General features: G+C 38.3%; 1 protein-coding gene across 1 annotated transcript in view; it reads right to left on the bottom strand.

Annotated features, from left to right (window-relative positions):
- The window catches only part of INTS7 (integrator complex subunit 7), an 83419-nt gene that overhangs the window by 25908 nt on the left and 40003 nt on the right, over window positions 1-17508 (bottom strand). Inside the window, exons 8-12 of the mRNA XM_019976615.2 lie at window positions 12097-12214; window positions 5170-5304; window positions 3749-3846; window positions 2201-2440; window positions 184-321 (exon numbers count right to left, since the gene is read on the bottom strand). Of these exons, the coding sequence (XP_019832174.2) occupies window positions 184-321; window positions 2201-2440; window positions 3749-3846; window positions 5170-5304; window positions 12097-12214 (729 nt within the window). The remainder of the gene's footprint in view (window positions 1-183; window positions 322-2200; window positions 2441-3748; window positions 3847-5169; window positions 5305-12096; window positions 12215-17508) is intronic.

Here is a 17508-nt window from a genome sequence, read left to right as displayed (position 1 = left end):
TGTATATATTGTTCTCATGTGTGTATGTTAAAAATTAGGTCCTTTCCTTCATCACCTTTTAATCCCATGACTAAAAAGTACTTCCACTTTCATCTTTAGTTTTGACTAGGAGGAACAATCGCACAACCTAAAGGCTCGTAATCTGCCCTTTTCACAACCCAGTTCCCGCAGGACAGTACATACCATTCGGGATGCCTGTCTGGCAATCCGGTAGACAGTCCATCCATTGGAAACGCTTTCAAGCTGCTGCTTTATTACTGCCTTTACTTCAGCAGACAGTGCTTTCTGACTGGCTACAAAAATCACAGTGGCCAAGCTCACCTAACACCAAGCAAGAACAAAGTCAAGGAAATTGTTAACTCTACCCAATGTTATAGATAACTTTACCCAGAAGGGTGAAAAACTAATTAGAGCCTACTGAAAAAGAACAACATTTGTCTTCCTTTGACACTTACTAAATTTCCACTTTATTCCATTACTTTGTGTATAACAGCAAATAATTAGAAACAATGCCCATTAATATGGATAAACTATGATATTAACATAATCACACAATGAAAAACTATAGAGCAGTGATATGGATAAACCAGAAATACTCTTATCAATATAGAATCAATATAGATTCACATAAAACAGGCAAAATGCAAAAGATTACATGTAGTACGATAACATATAAAGTTAAAACATACAAAAAATCTTGCATATCATGTAGGAAATATACTAAGGCAGTAAATATAGAACAATACATATGGGAATGACAAACACCAGTTTTGGGATAGTGGTTACCTATGCTGACAGGAAGGAAGAAGACACCATCAGGGAGATACACAGGCAGGTACAGGTCAACTGTACTAACAACGTTTTTTTCTTAAACTAGGTGACGGATGCAAGACCTCTCATCATATTTTTCCTGATGTGTTTTTGAATATTTTGTGTCATAATTTAAAGTTGCTTTTAAAATAGTACTAACAAAAAAAAGGGATAAAGAACATTAATTGACAATGCTGCTTCAATGAAAAGCAGACTTGGCTACTTGCTTCTCAGTATTCCAAAGCCAACACATACAAGGATCCACACATACTGTGATAAATGCATGATTTCCACGACCACTGCCACTTAAGACATCAGGGTAGCCTTTCCTGATAGCAAATGATGAGACGGGGGCGATCTTTTACATAATGCCCCCTGCAGGATTAAACATAAAATGGGCTTGAGGAAGTAATTTCATTAAGCTTTTTCCCAAGCCATATAATCAGATGACCACAAACAATATGGAGAGGCTACTTTGAAGCTTAATTCCAATTTATGCCTATTTAGCATGCAGTCTACTCTCAGCCCTGGAGAACTTTCAAGTAAACATTATTACACAACTTCCATGCCTTCTGGGTTTTTTCTAAGCATGTACCTTTTCCAATGCCAGGACTGCAGTGAAACCCAAACTGGATCCTCAACAGCTAAAGAGGTCCTGGACTGGCAAAGAGGAATTGATTTAATTCCTCTTATGGTCGCTGATATCACTAGGTCATTTTACTTATATTTTTGGAAGGACAAAACAGGGTTTGGTTCATTATTTATTTGCTTTGTAGAAAAGAGGAAAAAAATAAAAACAAACCCTTCAGTTTCATTTTGTCCTTTGTAAGCAAAAATATCAGATTGAAGGCTTTGGCTACACTAAGCTGATTTGACAGGACTTAGGAAGAAAGCCGGAGAAGGCAATGGCACCCCACTCCAGTACTCTTGCCTGGAAAATCCCATGGACGGAGGAGCCTGGTAGGCTGCAGTCCATGCGGTTGCTAAGAGTCGGACACGACTGAGCGACTTCACTTTCACTTTTCACTTTCCTGCACTGGAGAAGGAAATGGCAACCCGCTCCAGTGTTCTTGCCTGGAAAACCCTAGGGACGGTGGAGCCTGATGGGCTGCCGTCTATGGGGTCGAACAGAGTCGGACACGACTGAAGCGACTTAGCAGCAGCAGCAGCAGCAGCAGCAGGAAGAAAGCTGTTTTACATGTGAACTAAACAGGGCTTTCTATACCTAAAATGGAAACACCAAAAAGCTCCAGGTCCCCACCCTATTTTCACTTCAGCATGCTCCTGGTCTTAGCTAATTATTTTAACCTGCTGACTTCTTGGATTACTGATAATCCTCCCTAGACTGGAACCCATTCATCCATGGGAGGTTTGAAAAGTAGCTGTTTACCAGAAGCTCCTGTTGCTTGTCTGTGGCTGATCGTCCGATCACCTTGTAGAGCTCCACGAGGTCACCGAGCATCCCATCGCCCAGCACGGGCAGCTGCATGGCAATGGCGGCCAGGCAGTGGCACATCAGAATGCGGGCAGTGTCCTGAGCGCTGTGCAACTGAGTCAACAAGGTCTCAACCACGGACTGGCTGAGATGGGGCCTGCCCTTGGCCAACTTCACCATACAGTTCAGAGCAATCTGCATATTGAATAGAAAGTGGACTAGTTACATTTAGAAGGTATGAAGTGAAGCTTTAAAGAAAGTAACTCTCTAAAATTACTAGGAAGAATCAAGAAGGTTGTTGGTAGGCACAAAAAATGTACTGTGGTCCCACAGGGATTCTGGGGATCTGCCAATCACACGGTGCCTATTTCCTTCACCACCTCTTGATTATCAGCTTCTGTTTAACAGTACCAGCATCTTTATTATTCATCATTATAACCACATCATACCTTTTCTTAACATGCTAAAGTAAGTCATGATTTTTCTCAAACTATACCTTAAACAAGCTACAGTTCTTACATTCTCCAGTGTCTAACAGCCTTTTACTTCTTTCAGTCCTACTTTTCTTAATTATTTTCTGCCATCAAATATTACTTTTCATGTTTAACTCCAATAATAGTCTCATTTCACCTTAAAATGTTTAACTATCTCTAAGATGATAGCTCGGTGAGTGGATTAACACTAGGGCTTCTATACTGTATAAACTAATATACACTCACACAGTTATGAATTGCGCTGCAGTAATTTCATTAGTTCTTTGTGACCTTATCAGTGTTACCTCTGATTACAAAACTTGCAAAAGTACAGGAGCTCTGTCTGTTTAACTTTGCTTTACATTATCTAAGTGAAAGTGAAGTTGCTCAGTCGTGTCCGACTCTTTGCGACCCCATGGACTGTAGCCTACCAGGCTCCTCTGTCCATGAGATTTTCCAGGCAATAGTACTGGAGTGGGTTGCCATTTCCTTCTCCAGGGGATCTTCCCAACTCAGGGATCGAACCTGGGCCTCCCGCATTGTAGACAGATGCTTTTACCGTCTGAGCCACCAGGGAAGTCCTACATTATCTAGGACCATCATAAATATCTATTACAACTTAATAAATACTTTCAACTGATGGCAAAATAGGCCAAACTCAAATTTTTACTTCATCTGTCTTTTGGAATAACAACAGTCAAAATACTAGCTTTGAAAGTGAAGATCAAGGGCAAATATTTGTTTAAGCCAGAGGTTGACAAACTCTTGCACTTTGATCAAATCTTGCCTGTTTATGCAAATAAAATTTTACCAGAACACAGTCATACCATTAATCCTTCCCTTAAAAAAAAAAAAAATACATTGTCCACAGCTATTTTTTTCCCTATAATAGCAGAACTGAGTAGTTGTGACAAAAAGTGCATTGTCTGCAAAGCTTAAAATAGTTACTATCTGACCCTTTACAGAGAGACTGGCTATCTACACTTCCGGCAGTGAAAACAGGCATTATATTAAAATAGCTGATGTTCACCTTTAAAGTGGCTTGAGCACCTGGGCTATCATCTTGACTACAAAGCACCAGAAGGGATTCCAGGCCAAAGACAGCATCTTGTTCCAGTGCCAAAAGGTCTAGAGGGAAAATACTGCGTTTTTAATGGTCAAGTAGAGAAGCTGACATACACACACACAGAATGCACACAGAAGAAAAAACATTCAGGACGAGAAAATACAAAACGGCTTAGCCAGGAAGAATACTAAGAACAGCAAACCACGTATCGACATGGCGTGTGTCAAATCTTCCAAACTAGTCTAACATTACACAGGTCCATTTTTACCTAGGATGCAACCTTCTTATTGAGGTAGAAATGCTTTCTAGAAATAATCAAGATCCCACTTTATCTTACTAGTGTTTTAAGTCAGATCATAAAGAAATAAACCCTTTATATGTCTCATGTAATACCAGTACTATATCATCTTTTCACTACTTTTGAGCTAAAATTTCTCTAAAGTTCTGTGTGTGTATGTATATATACATATATATAAAACTACATTTAGGTTAATATTAATATATGTCAGCTTTGAGAATACAGAGCGGTTTTCTGTGTTACGTGGTAGATAATACTTATTACTACGCCAAAAACTGAGTTACTGAAATCAGAATGAACAAACAAATTAAATGCCTTTTGAGTCAGTGTAAGAGCTTGGCAAACAATGTCTGGTGAAGATCAAGGTGCTGGGAAAACAAAGGTACTAGTCACAAGCAGTGCTGAAGCCTAGTGGGGATAAGAGGGACTGCTGATCCTTAACAAATATCAAAATAAGCACTGAAACAGATGAAACATCCAGAATGCATTCCTGGTTTTGAACACCAGCATGAATTTCTTTAGGTCAAAAGATGTTAAGAATACAATAAAATATATGCATTATTTTCTACGTACATCCTTCTTGACTATGCAAGTCATTTAATGCTATAGATACCTAGAGATAAATTCCATGACAATTTAATTTACATTGCTCTGTTAATTCATTTGCCCTCCAGGTGAAAACTATTTGTTACTTTAGCCTCTCAATAATTTCATATGCTTTTTCTCCCCTAAATTTTCTAGTTTTTTTTTTTTTAAACAAGTGAGCAAACTGATAATCACTGGATGGTTATAAGCAGTCTCTATCCACAGCACCATACGTGCAAAGGTAAAGCATAGGAGGAGATGGGCAGTGCTCCATACAACCTTTCAGTTCTGCACTCCCAATCCCAAGGTCCTCATTTTCTTTTCCCAAAGAATTAAGTAGTCTTGAGAAAATCTGCCCTCAGAACATTCAGGAGGAGATGACTAATAGATAAAAGCACACAGCCTAAAAATAATAAGGGATTAAAAAACGAAATACAAACAGGACTCTGGTGAAACTCCAATCTAAAAGTTCATACATAATATCAGTCTTGATCAAACTTACCTTTTTCTTGACAAGATACAGTTATATTAGTTAGGACTCTCACTCCATGAGCTGCAATGCCCCTGTTATTATGGTAACAGCACTCTTGGGCTAATTTGACTAAATCAGAGGATCTAGGGGACGAACCCACATTTCCTAAACAAGCAAAGAAAAGTAGGGCAGATTTAATTAATTTACACAGTTCAAAAGCAGTTCATTCTATAGGTTCATTTTTTATCATTTTCAAGAGAAAATCTCTAACAATGAATTTCAACAAAATTTTCTACCTCTACCCTATGATCAATATACAAAACCATCCCTTTTTCTCCTGTTCACATACTTAAAATAAGTATATGCTAAGTAGTTGTGTAATGATTAAGATCTAAAATTAACATAATAGTCCCCCCCCAAATATTAATAAAAATTGACTAAGAAACACAGCAAAAGCCAAGATTGTATCTTGAACATTCAAATGAATTCTCATTAAAACACAATCATTACAAGGCTTCTTGTCAGATAAAAACCTTTCATTCAAGAGAGGAGAGAAAAGAGAAACAAAAATTTTAAGTTTGCTCTTCCCACCTCAATTGCTGGCATATAGTTATACTGCAAAAGGTTTATGTAAGAATTTATGATTTTAGAGCTAGCGAGGACTTGGAGATCTTCTGATTCAATACTATTTTTACAGAAGAAATTGAAGCCTAAAGATCTTAAGCATCTTGCCACTGAGGTCATATAAACTTGTTAGTTATGCACCAGCTTTGTGCTTTATACGTTAAGTTCTATCCTATAGTTAAAAATCACACTTGAAATTCTGTAACATAAGGTTTATGCTGTGAATGTTTTTATTTATAGCAGAGAAGCTCTCAGTTATAGGTGAGTTTAACATCAAGAAGAATCTGAAGATTAAAGCCAATTCAACTTCTCAGCAGGGTCTTTCATTCCTGTCCTTCTCTGCCCTGTTTATTTTTCCATGATTCCTATCAACTATAACCTTGTCTTTTACACCGAGGGCAATCACACTTTTTGAGGTTTGAAGGGGGACACTGTTACTAATAACAACAGGCATAAACCAAGACTACCCCAGGTGGTCTGGGACATATGGTCACTTTACTGATTTCCACTTTGACATAAAACTACTAGGGTAGGTAAAGCCTCAGTGGTTTTTCAACAGGCAAAACATGTGAAAGATGAACGATGATTTTTTTTCACAAAACAATGGAAATTGTAATTTTCTCCATTCTTTCCCTTGTACATGTAATATGGGCAATGACAACTCATCTATAAATTTACAAGTATGTTTTGAACTTGCTTTTCTCTTTTTTTCTCATTGAGATGTCAAAGAAAACTTGGGGGAAAAAACAGGAAAAAAAAGTCTCTAAACTCACAAACCAGCATAACCTTTTAATTAGCTTTCTGTATACTTTAAAAAATCTTTTCCCCTATGCATACAGTTTTAAAATTCATAATCAGGATAAGTAGATACTGTCAATATTCTGCCTTTAAAATATAATATTTGTGAGCATTTTTCTATGTCAATTGTTTCAGGGATAAAATTATTATTTTTAGTTTTTTTATTTAGAAATAATTTACTAAGATAAATTTACTTGATTTGAAAAGTTCAACCAAGAGTAGGAAAAAGGTAAAAAGTTACTGAGTGAAAAGTCTTCCTCAACCACCTAAGGTTATATTTTTTGCGTATCATTCTAAAGAGTGTACACATTTGTAAGCAAAATCCTTTCTTTTTTCCTGTTATATACACTGCTGCGCATCCTGCTTTATTTCCCCCAGACATTACATCATGGAGACTATTCCATGCCATATATTCTTTTTAGTAAGCCGCACTGATTGCTATTGCAGTTATGTGTCATAATTTATTTAATGAGTTCCCTATTGATGGACCTTCTTATGGTACTCCATCTCCAACGATGGACAATATTTTGCTACTACATTAATGATGCTATGAATAACCATGTACATATCATCTCTCAAATGTGAGACTAAATTAGTAGGATAAATTCCAAGAAGTGGAATTTCTCTATGTTTTTCACTTATAATTTTGAGGAGTACTTCCAAATTACCTATGCTGAAGTTTAACAATTTACATTCCCACCAGCAGTGAATGAGAGTAGCTTTTGATTAGCCACACCCTTGTCCACACAACATATTATCAAACTTCTGAATCTTTGCCAAACTGATTGATTAGAAAAATATTTCAGTGTTGCTTTAATTTGCATTTTTCTTAGGTATTTTACATGCTTAAGGCCCATTTTGTTAGGGATAATTTAGACACACTAAATTTAAGTCTGTTTTACAAACTGTTTATCTGGTTATACTAAAACTCTAATCAATGAAAATATACTTAAATATTCACTATTAGTTATGGAAATAATTTGACTTTAGAAAATACCTGACATTTATTTCTTGTGGGCATTACCTAGTCTGGTTGTTTAAGTTGTTTGCTTAATTCCATATACAAACTACAATTTAACAAAATTCAAAAAAAAGGACAAAGAAAATATCTAGCTCGTGAAGTGCTTGAATGTTATACCTTGACACACTTACAAAGGTCTTTGGAACTAGAAAGTAAAGTAAAAGAAAGACATCTTGCATCTAGGTCAGTTTAGTATAGCGAAGAATCCCGAGGCAGAGCCCTTGGGCCCGGGTGCTTCACAGGTATGTGACTTTGGACACGCCATAGAAACCCTGTGAGCCTCAGATCCCACACCTGTAACTTCTGTGCACGTGCCTCACTGAACAGGGACTTGTACAAAAGCCCTTGTATGGGAGGGCGCCTATAAACTGTAAGATGAAATTAATACTTTGCCTACTGCTGCTCTTTCAGTGTGTGACAGCAGTCAAGGATATTAACTGCAAGCTGGAGAAGACTCCTTAAAGACCCTTGGACAGCAAGGAGATCAAACCAATCAATTTTAATGGAACTTAACCCTGAATACTCATTGGAAGGACTGATGCTGAAGGCGAACCTCCATTATTTTGGTCATCTGATGCGAACAGCCGACTCACTGGAAGAGTCCCTGATGCTGGGAAAGATTGAGGGCAAGAAAAGGGGCAACGGAGCGTGAGATGTTTAAATGACATCACGACTCAATGGATACAAGTTTGAGCAAAGTCCGGGAAATGGAGTAGGACAGGGAAGCCTGCTGTGCTGTGGTCCAAGGGGTTGCCAAGAGTCAGACACAACTGGGTGACTGAACAACAATAAACTGAGATTGGCTGATTTATGTAGAAAAAAGAATTTATTGAAAACACAATGAGTATAAGTAGATCATTGATTTTTTTAAATTGTTGATTTAAAAGAAAGGCTGTGATAACCTCTCTCATCTCTTGTAGGCATGCCCCTTTGCAATGCAACTTTCCAATTCCTTGCATCAGCAGGTGTTTATTTCTCCACCTATCTGGGCTTGGCCATCCGACTTGCTTTGGCCAATGAGACATTAAAAAACATGTGCAAGCAAAAGGCTAAGAGTGCTCATATGCTGGTGGCTTGTCTTCTTTTGGGTGCTGCTAGAATGGCAACCTACTCCAGTACTCTTGCCTAGAGAATCCCATGGACAGAGGAGCCTGGTGGGCTGCTGTCCATAGGGTTGCAAAGAGTCAGACGTGACTAAAGCGACTTAGCATGCAAGCATGCATTGGAGAAGGAAATGGCAACCCACTCGTGGTCTTGCCTGGAGAATCCCAGGGACAGAGGAGCCTGGTGGGCTGCTGTCCATAGGGTTGCAAAGAGTCAGACATGAATGAAGCGACTCAGCATGCAAGCATGCATTGGAGAAGGAAATGGCAACCCACTCGTGGTCTTGCCTTGAGGATCCCAGGGACAGAGGAGCCTGGTGGGCTGCCATCTATGGGGTCACATAGTCGGACACGACTGAAGCGACTTGGCGGCAGCAGCAGAACCTTAAGAACATGATGTCAACAAGCCCAAGCTGGACTGCTACAGAGTCAGAAGGAAGAGAACCACAGTGCCTCCGGTGAAAGTCTTTGCGACCTGTAGCTGGTGAATGAGGCCATCTCAGACCATCCAATCTGGTCAAGATGGCAGACAACTGTGGTTTCAAGTCACAGAGTTTAGATTTATTATGTAGTAATAGATAACTAATACAGAGGTACCTCACACAATTATTGAAAAGGCTGGAAAACTAAGTTCAAAAGATGGATAGGAATAAGCTGAGGCTAGAGACCAACCAAAGGCTATAGCCCAAACCATGCACAGAATTAGCCCAGGGAAGACATGCTCACCGCTGCTACTGTTGCTCGCTGCCACAGCTTATGTTGCTGCCAAAGGAGCAGATACGGCAAACACCCCTGCTACAGTGCACCCTGGAAACTGGATACTGCTGTGGTCATTGCTGTATCATCAGAACGGATTCTCAGATATCACTACTTCTTGCTGTCACTGCCTTCCAATTTATTCTCCAGTATGAAAATAATTAGTTGAGTCCAGACCGCTGCGTGCACCCTAGATGGCAGGAGCCTTGGCAATAGAGCTTCCTACCAAGACTTATATGGTGGGGAATTTCCCTTACCCAATAAGTGAGTTTATATGCTGTGAAGCCATAAGAAAGACAAATGCATAATGCAGTTCCTTAATTAATTCAATTCAGAATAACTAACTACACGCAAGTAAAGTAATGCTCAAAATTCTCCAAGCAAGGCTTCAACAGGACGTGAACCCTGAACTTCCAGATGTTCAAACTGGATTTGGAAAAAGCAGAGGAACCAGAGATCAAACTGCCAACATCTGTTGGATCATTGAAAAAGCAAGAGAGTTCCAGAAAAACATCTACTTCTGCTTTATTGACTATTTACAACAAACTGTGGAAAATTCTTAAAGAGACAGGAATATCAGACCACCTGACCTGCCTCTTGAGAAATATGTATACAGGTCAGGAAGCAACAGTTAGAACTGGACATGGAACAACAGACTTGTTCCAAATCAGGAAAGGAGTATGTCAAGGCTGTATACTGTCACCCTGCTTACTTAACTTATATGCAGAGTACATCATGAGAAACACTGAGCTGCATGAAGCACAAGCTGGAATCAAGATTGTTGGGAGACATATCAATAACCTCAGATATGCAGATGACACCACCCTTATGGCAGAAAGTGAAGAAGAATGAAAGAGCCTCTTGATGAAAGTGAAAGAGGAGAGTGATAAAGCTGGCTTAAAGCTCAACATTCAGAAAACTAAGCAGAGACGTTACTTTGCCAACAAAGGTCTGTCTAGTCAAGGCTATGATTTTTCCAGTAGTCATGTATGGATGTGAGAGTTGGACTGTGAAGAAAGCAGAGTGCCGAAGAATTGATGCTTTTGAATTATGGTGTTGGAGAAGACTCTTGAGAGTCCCTTGGACTGCAAGGAGATCCAACCAGTCCATTCTGAAGGAGATCAGTCCTGGGTGTTCTTTGGAAGGAATGATGCTAAAGCTGAAACTCCAGTACTTTGGCCACCTCATGCGAAGAGTTGACTCACTGGAAAAGACTCTGATGCTGGGAGGGATTGGGGGCAAGAGGAGAAGGGGACGACAGAGGATGAGATGGCTGGATGGCATCACCGACTCGAAGGACGTGAGTTTGAGTGAACTCTGGGGGTTGGTGATGGACAGGGAGGCCTGGCGTGCTGCAATTCATGGGGTCACAAAGAATCGGACACGACTGAGCAAGTGAACTGAACTGAAATGATGGCATCTGGTCCCATCACTTCATGACAAATAGATGGGGAACCAGAGGAAACAGTGACAGACTTTTATTTTTTGGAGCTCCAAAATCACTGCAGATGGTAACTGCAGCCATGAAATTAAAAGACACTTGCTCCTTGGAAGAAAAGTTATGACCAACCTAGACAGCATATTAAAAAGAAGAGATATTACTTGGCCAACAAAGTCCATCTAGTCAAAGCAATGGTTTTTCCAGTAGTCATGTATGGATGTGAGAGTTGTACTATAAAGAACGCTGAATGCCAAAGACTGATGCTTTTGAACTGTGGTACTGGAGAAGACTCTTGAGAGTCCCTTGGACTGCAAGGAGATTCAACCAGTCTATCCTAAAGGAAGTCAGTCCTGAATATTCATTGGAAGGACTGATGCTAATGCAATACTTTGGTGACCTGATGTGAAGAACTGACTCATTGGAAAAGACCCTGATGTTGGGAAAGATTAAAGGCAGGAGGAGAAGGGGACAACAGAGGATGAGATGGTTGGATGGCATTACCGACTCAATGGACATGAATTTGAGTAAACTCTGGGAGTTGGTGATGGACAGGGAGGCCTGGCGTGCTGCAGTCCATGGGGTTGCAAAGAGTTGGACACAACTGAGCGGCTGAACTGAATTGAACTAGAAAAGGAAGCAATAGAGATCCTACAAAACTTGCATTCAAACAACAAAAACCTTTAAGCTTAAGTGTGTTATATAAGCAAGCTCCTCATGAGGCATTAATAGAGGCATTTTGGAGTTAAATCATTTTGAACAGGCAAGTAGGAAAGCATTATTGAACTGAGGCAAAATTGTATTTTAATCATTTTCCAGAAGGATAACATATGCGTAAAAGGAAGCATATGACATTTGCTTTTAAAATTCACCACCACTTGGCCTTTGAAATATACTTAAATCCAAAGGGCAATTTAAGTCAGAGACATACAAAAGCAAACCAGCTATTTTAAGCACTCTCAAAAATATTATTTCATCCACATAACAATGCAAAAAAAGGCAAATCCAGAAAAACTATAGCCTTGAGTTAAGATCAAGGATGCAAGATTTTATTATTTTAGGAATTACTTAAGAAATCATTTTTTAAGAAATTACTAACATGTAACAGTAAGAAACTAAAACCTTTCTTGATTCTAAAGCTTTAAATTGAAATATAAACATGACATGAATAAAAGATTATTAGCATGTTATCCATATATCATCTTTCTTCTCTTTACCTGAAGCTATGCTGAAGTAATGTTTGACGGCGATGGTCCCTGACAGCGTGGCAAGGACCGACAGCATCCCTAGTTTCAAGCTGTCATAAGGAGTCTGCAGGGCACATTCACAGAGTGCCTGAAATGCAGAAGAGAAAGGAACACGTAAGTTAAAACATCCATACGCCTTAAAACTGTCTACTCATTGTGAATGTTCCAGCTTTCAGAGAAACTGTATCTTTCTTCCACAAGAAAATACTTCAGTCAAACTTGCCACAGCCAAGAGGAACCTAAGGAGATATGTTAGCTAAATATAATGTTGTATCCTAGATGGATCTGGAACAACAGCAACAAAAAAAGACACTGGGTAAAAGCTGAAGAGGTCAGAACAGAGTATGAGCTTTGGTTAATAATAATAATGTTTCAATACTGATTCACTGATTTTTTTTTTCTTTTTTTTTTTGATTCACTGATTTTTAACAAACCTACTATACTCATGTAAAACATTAATAACTGGGGAAACTGGTTGTGGGTATGTGGGAGTTCTCTGTACTACCTTCTCCATTTTTCTGTAAATCTATACATGTTTGAAAAAATACAGTCTGTTAAAAAAAGTCATGATAAACTTTTTATTAAGGTTATTATCAGTTATGTACTGCTTACTTCTCACAAGCAGAAGTTCCAACATATTTACCTTATCTAAGAGATATGAGTATTAGCTGAACATAAATGAATATATGTGTGTGTGTATATATATACACACATATATATATTTAAAATAATTGAGAGTGTAGCATTCTATCTAGCTAATAAGTGAGTGGGCTGTCTCTCTGTTCTTCTCCATTTCAGGTCACTTCCTCTACTCCTTACCTAGGTGCTCTGATGTATTACTAAAATCAAGGTGCTAGTTTTTCTCTCACTGCAGTTAACCCTGAATATGTTAGTGACCGTTGGCTAGCATAGTGACTGTTGGCTCATCCTGGATATTTACTCTTATGACTCTATAACAATATACATATGGTCAAATAACTGTCCTGTTAAACTAATTCCCATTCTCTCGCAAAGTTTCAGAAGACGAACAAAACTGAAAGACTAGGGAAACAATAAAAAATTAAATTTCACAAAGAGTTAAACAATAAATTTAATATGACCCCAGTAAAAATGTCAACAAAATCTTGGGGGGAGGGGAGAACTTAGATAACCTTTATCTAAAGATCATATGGAAAAATAAAAACGAGAAAATATGCAGAACATTCTGACAAAGTATAATGACAGACAAAATAAGCCCTATCAAACATTAAAATATACGATAAATTTGAAGAAATAAAATAAATTTTTCCTATTTCATAGAAACCGAAAGAGAACTGGTCCCAGAAACAGATTCAATTACACAAAGAATTTAATATATGATAATGGTATTTCAAATCAGAGAGACCAGGTAATAAACAGTTCAAGGTCAACTGGCCAATCACCTGGAAAAAAAAAAACTTGATTTTTTTCTTTTTTTATGGCAAATCAAAAGAAACTAAAAAGTACAAAGAGTTAACAAGGGAAAAGAAAACATAAAATGATAATTGACAAAACTGGAAGAAAAATTCGTATCATGTAAAGTCAACAGAGGTCCAACAATCTTTGTATTAAAGTTCTTACTAATAAATAGGCAAACAAAAAGAAAAATCAGTTCACAGAAAAAATTTATACAAATATTTTAAAATTTCATTCATAATTTGAAATTTTAAATAAAAGTTAGAGTTGTTTTTCACCAATCTGATTGGCCAAGATTGAAATTTAATAATACATAACACTGAAAAGAGTATGGGGAAACAGGCACTCTACCACACTGTTGACAGAAAGGTGCATGTGTGTGTGCTCAGCTGCTAAGTCATGTCCAACTGTGTGTGAGCCTATGGACTGTAGCCCACTGGGATTTCCCAGGCAAGAATACTGGACTGGCTTGCCATTTTCTACTCCAGGGGATCTTAATGACCCAGGGATCAAATGATCAAATGATCCCCATCTCAGGCACTGGCAGGCAGTTTCTTCACCACTGAGCCACCTGGGAAGCCCTGACAGAAAGGCAAAGGGTGTCAATCTCATTGATTGGTAACTGGCATTAAATACAAAACATTTTCCAGCACTTAAATTCCTCTTTTGGAAATTTATGTCCACAGAGGCAACTTTTTTTTTCTTTTAAACAAACTAGTCAATGTAGCAATATAAACAGCAGCAGTAAAAATACTGGAAGCAACTCTAACTTTCATTGATGGAGTACTGGGAATAAAGAGAGAGTACTACATAGCTGGTAAAAGAATGCAGTAGATCTGTGTGCTAATATGAGATGTTCTCCAAGATATACTCTTAAGTGATAAAAAATTCTTAACATGATAGAGTATTATTTTCATTTGTACAGAAAAAAGATGGGACATACACATGCTTGCATGTGGATGAAGAAATTCAGGAAGGATGGATGCCTAAGAAACTAGTAACAGTGATCACCTCTACAGAGGACACCTGAGGGAAGAGATGGAAGATGCTTATATTTTGCTCACTGTGCACCTATGAACTGCTTTTTTAAAATATATATATCATGTGCATGCAATACTTTTTCAATTGAAAGAAAAATTTAGTTAATAACAAAACACCATCAGCAGCAAACACTACTGTGGAAAGCAAAGAAATGGACTTGAAACACAAAGTAGGTTTTGGTAATGGAAGGGAAGCCAGTCTAGGTGATATAAAAAAGAACTGGGTCAGTAAGGCCAGAATATGAAGTGCTTCTTTGTGGTAAGAGGAGATGTATGTAAAAGGGATGAAGGCTAAGAGAGAGAAATACTGAGTAGGGAAGATTAGGCCAGATTAGAGAGCTCTGAAAGTTAGGCAGAATAATTTAAACAGGATGAGAAAGAAAAAATGAAGCCACTGGAGAGGAATAAAGTCATCTAAAGTGATGGGAAGATTATTCTGGCAGTGGTAAACAGAACAAGTTAACAAAGAAAGTTGAGAGCTAACAAGCCATCCTGTAGTTTATGGCAGTAATCCAGTGAATCATTTACTGGTGATGGCCTGAGCTAGAACCCAGTGGCAGGAGTGGAGAATAGAGGATGAATATGAGAGACACTTGGAAGGAGATTGTACATGAGGGAATGAATAAGGATTCAATTATTATTACAACATTTAAAAACTGATGACCAGAGAATATTGATTCCATTTACAAAGACTTAAGAATTTATGTGGATAAATGAATGTTTGCATAAGAACAGAAAATAGGAGGAGATTTGAAATACAAAAAAGCAATGTCCACCGGGCATTTGGAATATGAGATGCAGCAGATTTTTAACTGGAAGACTTGCATTAGAATTCTGGCTCTGCCACTTACCATCTCCGTGATCTGAGCCAATTATTGAAATCTTTGAGTCTCAACTTCTTTGTCTGTAAAATGGGGGTAAAGATTTACACAGAATTTATATATCTCTGGAAAAACATATAAGAAATTAGACACTGGTTGCCACCGGGCAAAGGAGCTGACTAGATGGCAGAAAGGTGGGAAATACTTTACTATATACATAGCCTTTTGCTACTGCTGTGTGCTGTGCTCAGTCATGTCTGACTCTTTGCAACCCCATGGATTGTAGCCTGCCAGGCTCCTCTGTCCATGAGATTCTCCAGGCAAAAAACTGAATGAGTTGCCATTTTCCCCCAGGGGATCTTGCAGACCCAGGGATCAATCTTGCGTTTCCTGCGTCTCCTACACTGGCAGGTAAATTCTTTATCACTAGCCACCTGGGAAGTCCAGATAGCCTTTTAGAGCATCTGAATTTTGACACATGAGTGTATTGGCATTAAAAGAAATGGAAGTGAAATTTAAAATATAAGAGGAGGTGACATATATCATCTGTAAGATCAAACAGCTACCAAGAGACAAAAGAGCACTCACAACCTCTTTAAGCTACTGTGCTGGAGAGCAACTGAGCTCAGATAAGTGGGCTCAATTGTTAGAGGATGTAGCGGCTGAGGTTAAGGGAGGCAGAGAGTAAATGGAAGAAAGCATGTAGACGAACTCAACTCAAAAACTTCAACTCTGAGGAAAGGGAGCAGTGAAGAATCTCGAGAAGCTGAAGTTCAGAGAGTGGGAAAAGCAAGTGAGGACAGTGAGGCCCAAAGAAGCCAGAGACGAGAGAGGCTGACGGTGTCATACGGACCCAAAGGAAAGAGGGGCAAGGCAGAAAAAGCTCTGGGTTTAGCATTAAGAAGAACACTGGTGATCTTTAACTAAGCAAAGGAGTAAGGGGACAGAATTATATCCAAGTGTGTTACCGACAGAGTAGGGGATGAAGAAATATAAGCAGATAGAGATGCTTTTTTGAAGTTCAAAAGAAAGCTTTTTTTAAAAACGGTGATTGTTATTAGGTACATTACAGTTATAACTTATTTATTCAAATACTGAGACCACTTCCACTTATCCACTTTTTATTGCCTTAACTGGTTTGCCTTGTACTGTTTGTATCTAGGAATAAAATTCTCAATCAAATAGCCCCAGAGGCTATGTCCTGTATTTACGCAAATTCAAAATTATATATTATGACGTGCTCTATGTATAAGAGAACGATTAACCTTTTGGGATAATCAAGAAGGTAAGAGAGACATGTTATGTAAGATGATACTAAAAGTTTTAAAGAAGAAAAATTATCATTTAAAAAATTGAACAAAACATTAGAAGATCTTATTAGAATTATTTACAATGTCATCTTCTAATTAGTGTCACTTTGCACAGTACTGGATTTCTAAAAGGCTCTCTGTAATGACATACTGGTCTTAAAGGTCCAATTAATTCAAAGTAGTAATTAACTGAGCTCATCAAAGCTCCCTAGAGACAGCACATTAGTCATATTTCAATGATAAACTCTGGTAAAGTCTCTGTTTCAAGGATGTTACCTATTAAAAAATTGTTCTTACCAGGACTGTTTTTCATATCAACCAAAAGGAAAAATCTAATTCTTCAAATGAAGGCCCCCTTTCTCACACACCACCACTGTTACTGTCAATGACTATCTGGTCTGGATTTCTCTCTCTCTAGGCTGGTTTAACTCACTGCTCAACTGAGGCTCTGTCCTGATTTACTGTTTTCTGGGTCAGCTCCTAAGTGGGGGCTTCTCCTCTACTCTGGTATGGGACTGGCCACCAGGGATGTGTTCTAGAAAGGCATGGCGGTTTATAATCCTTAAAGAGACATGCCACATGAAAAATACTCTGTGAAGGGGATTAAGAGGTACAAACTTCCAGTCATTAAAAAAAAAAGTCACGGCATGTGAGGTACGGCATAAGAAATCTGGTGAATACACTACAGTAAGCCTGAATGAGGACAAATGGTTATCAGATTTATTGTGATGATCCTTTCATAAAGTATTTAAATGTTGAATCACCGGGCTACATTTG

The sequence above is a fragment of the Bos indicus genome, chromosome 16 (genome assembly GCF_029378745.1).
Source record: "Bos indicus isolate NIAB-ARS_2022 breed Sahiwal x Tharparkar chromosome 16, NIAB-ARS_B.indTharparkar_mat_pri_1.0, whole genome shotgun sequence".
Classification (NCBI taxonomy): Eukaryota; Metazoa; Chordata; class Mammalia; order Artiodactyla; family Bovidae; genus Bos; species Bos indicus.
The sequence above is the reverse complement of the archived record's forward strand: the minus strand, read 5'-3'. Positions and strand labels throughout refer to the sequence as shown.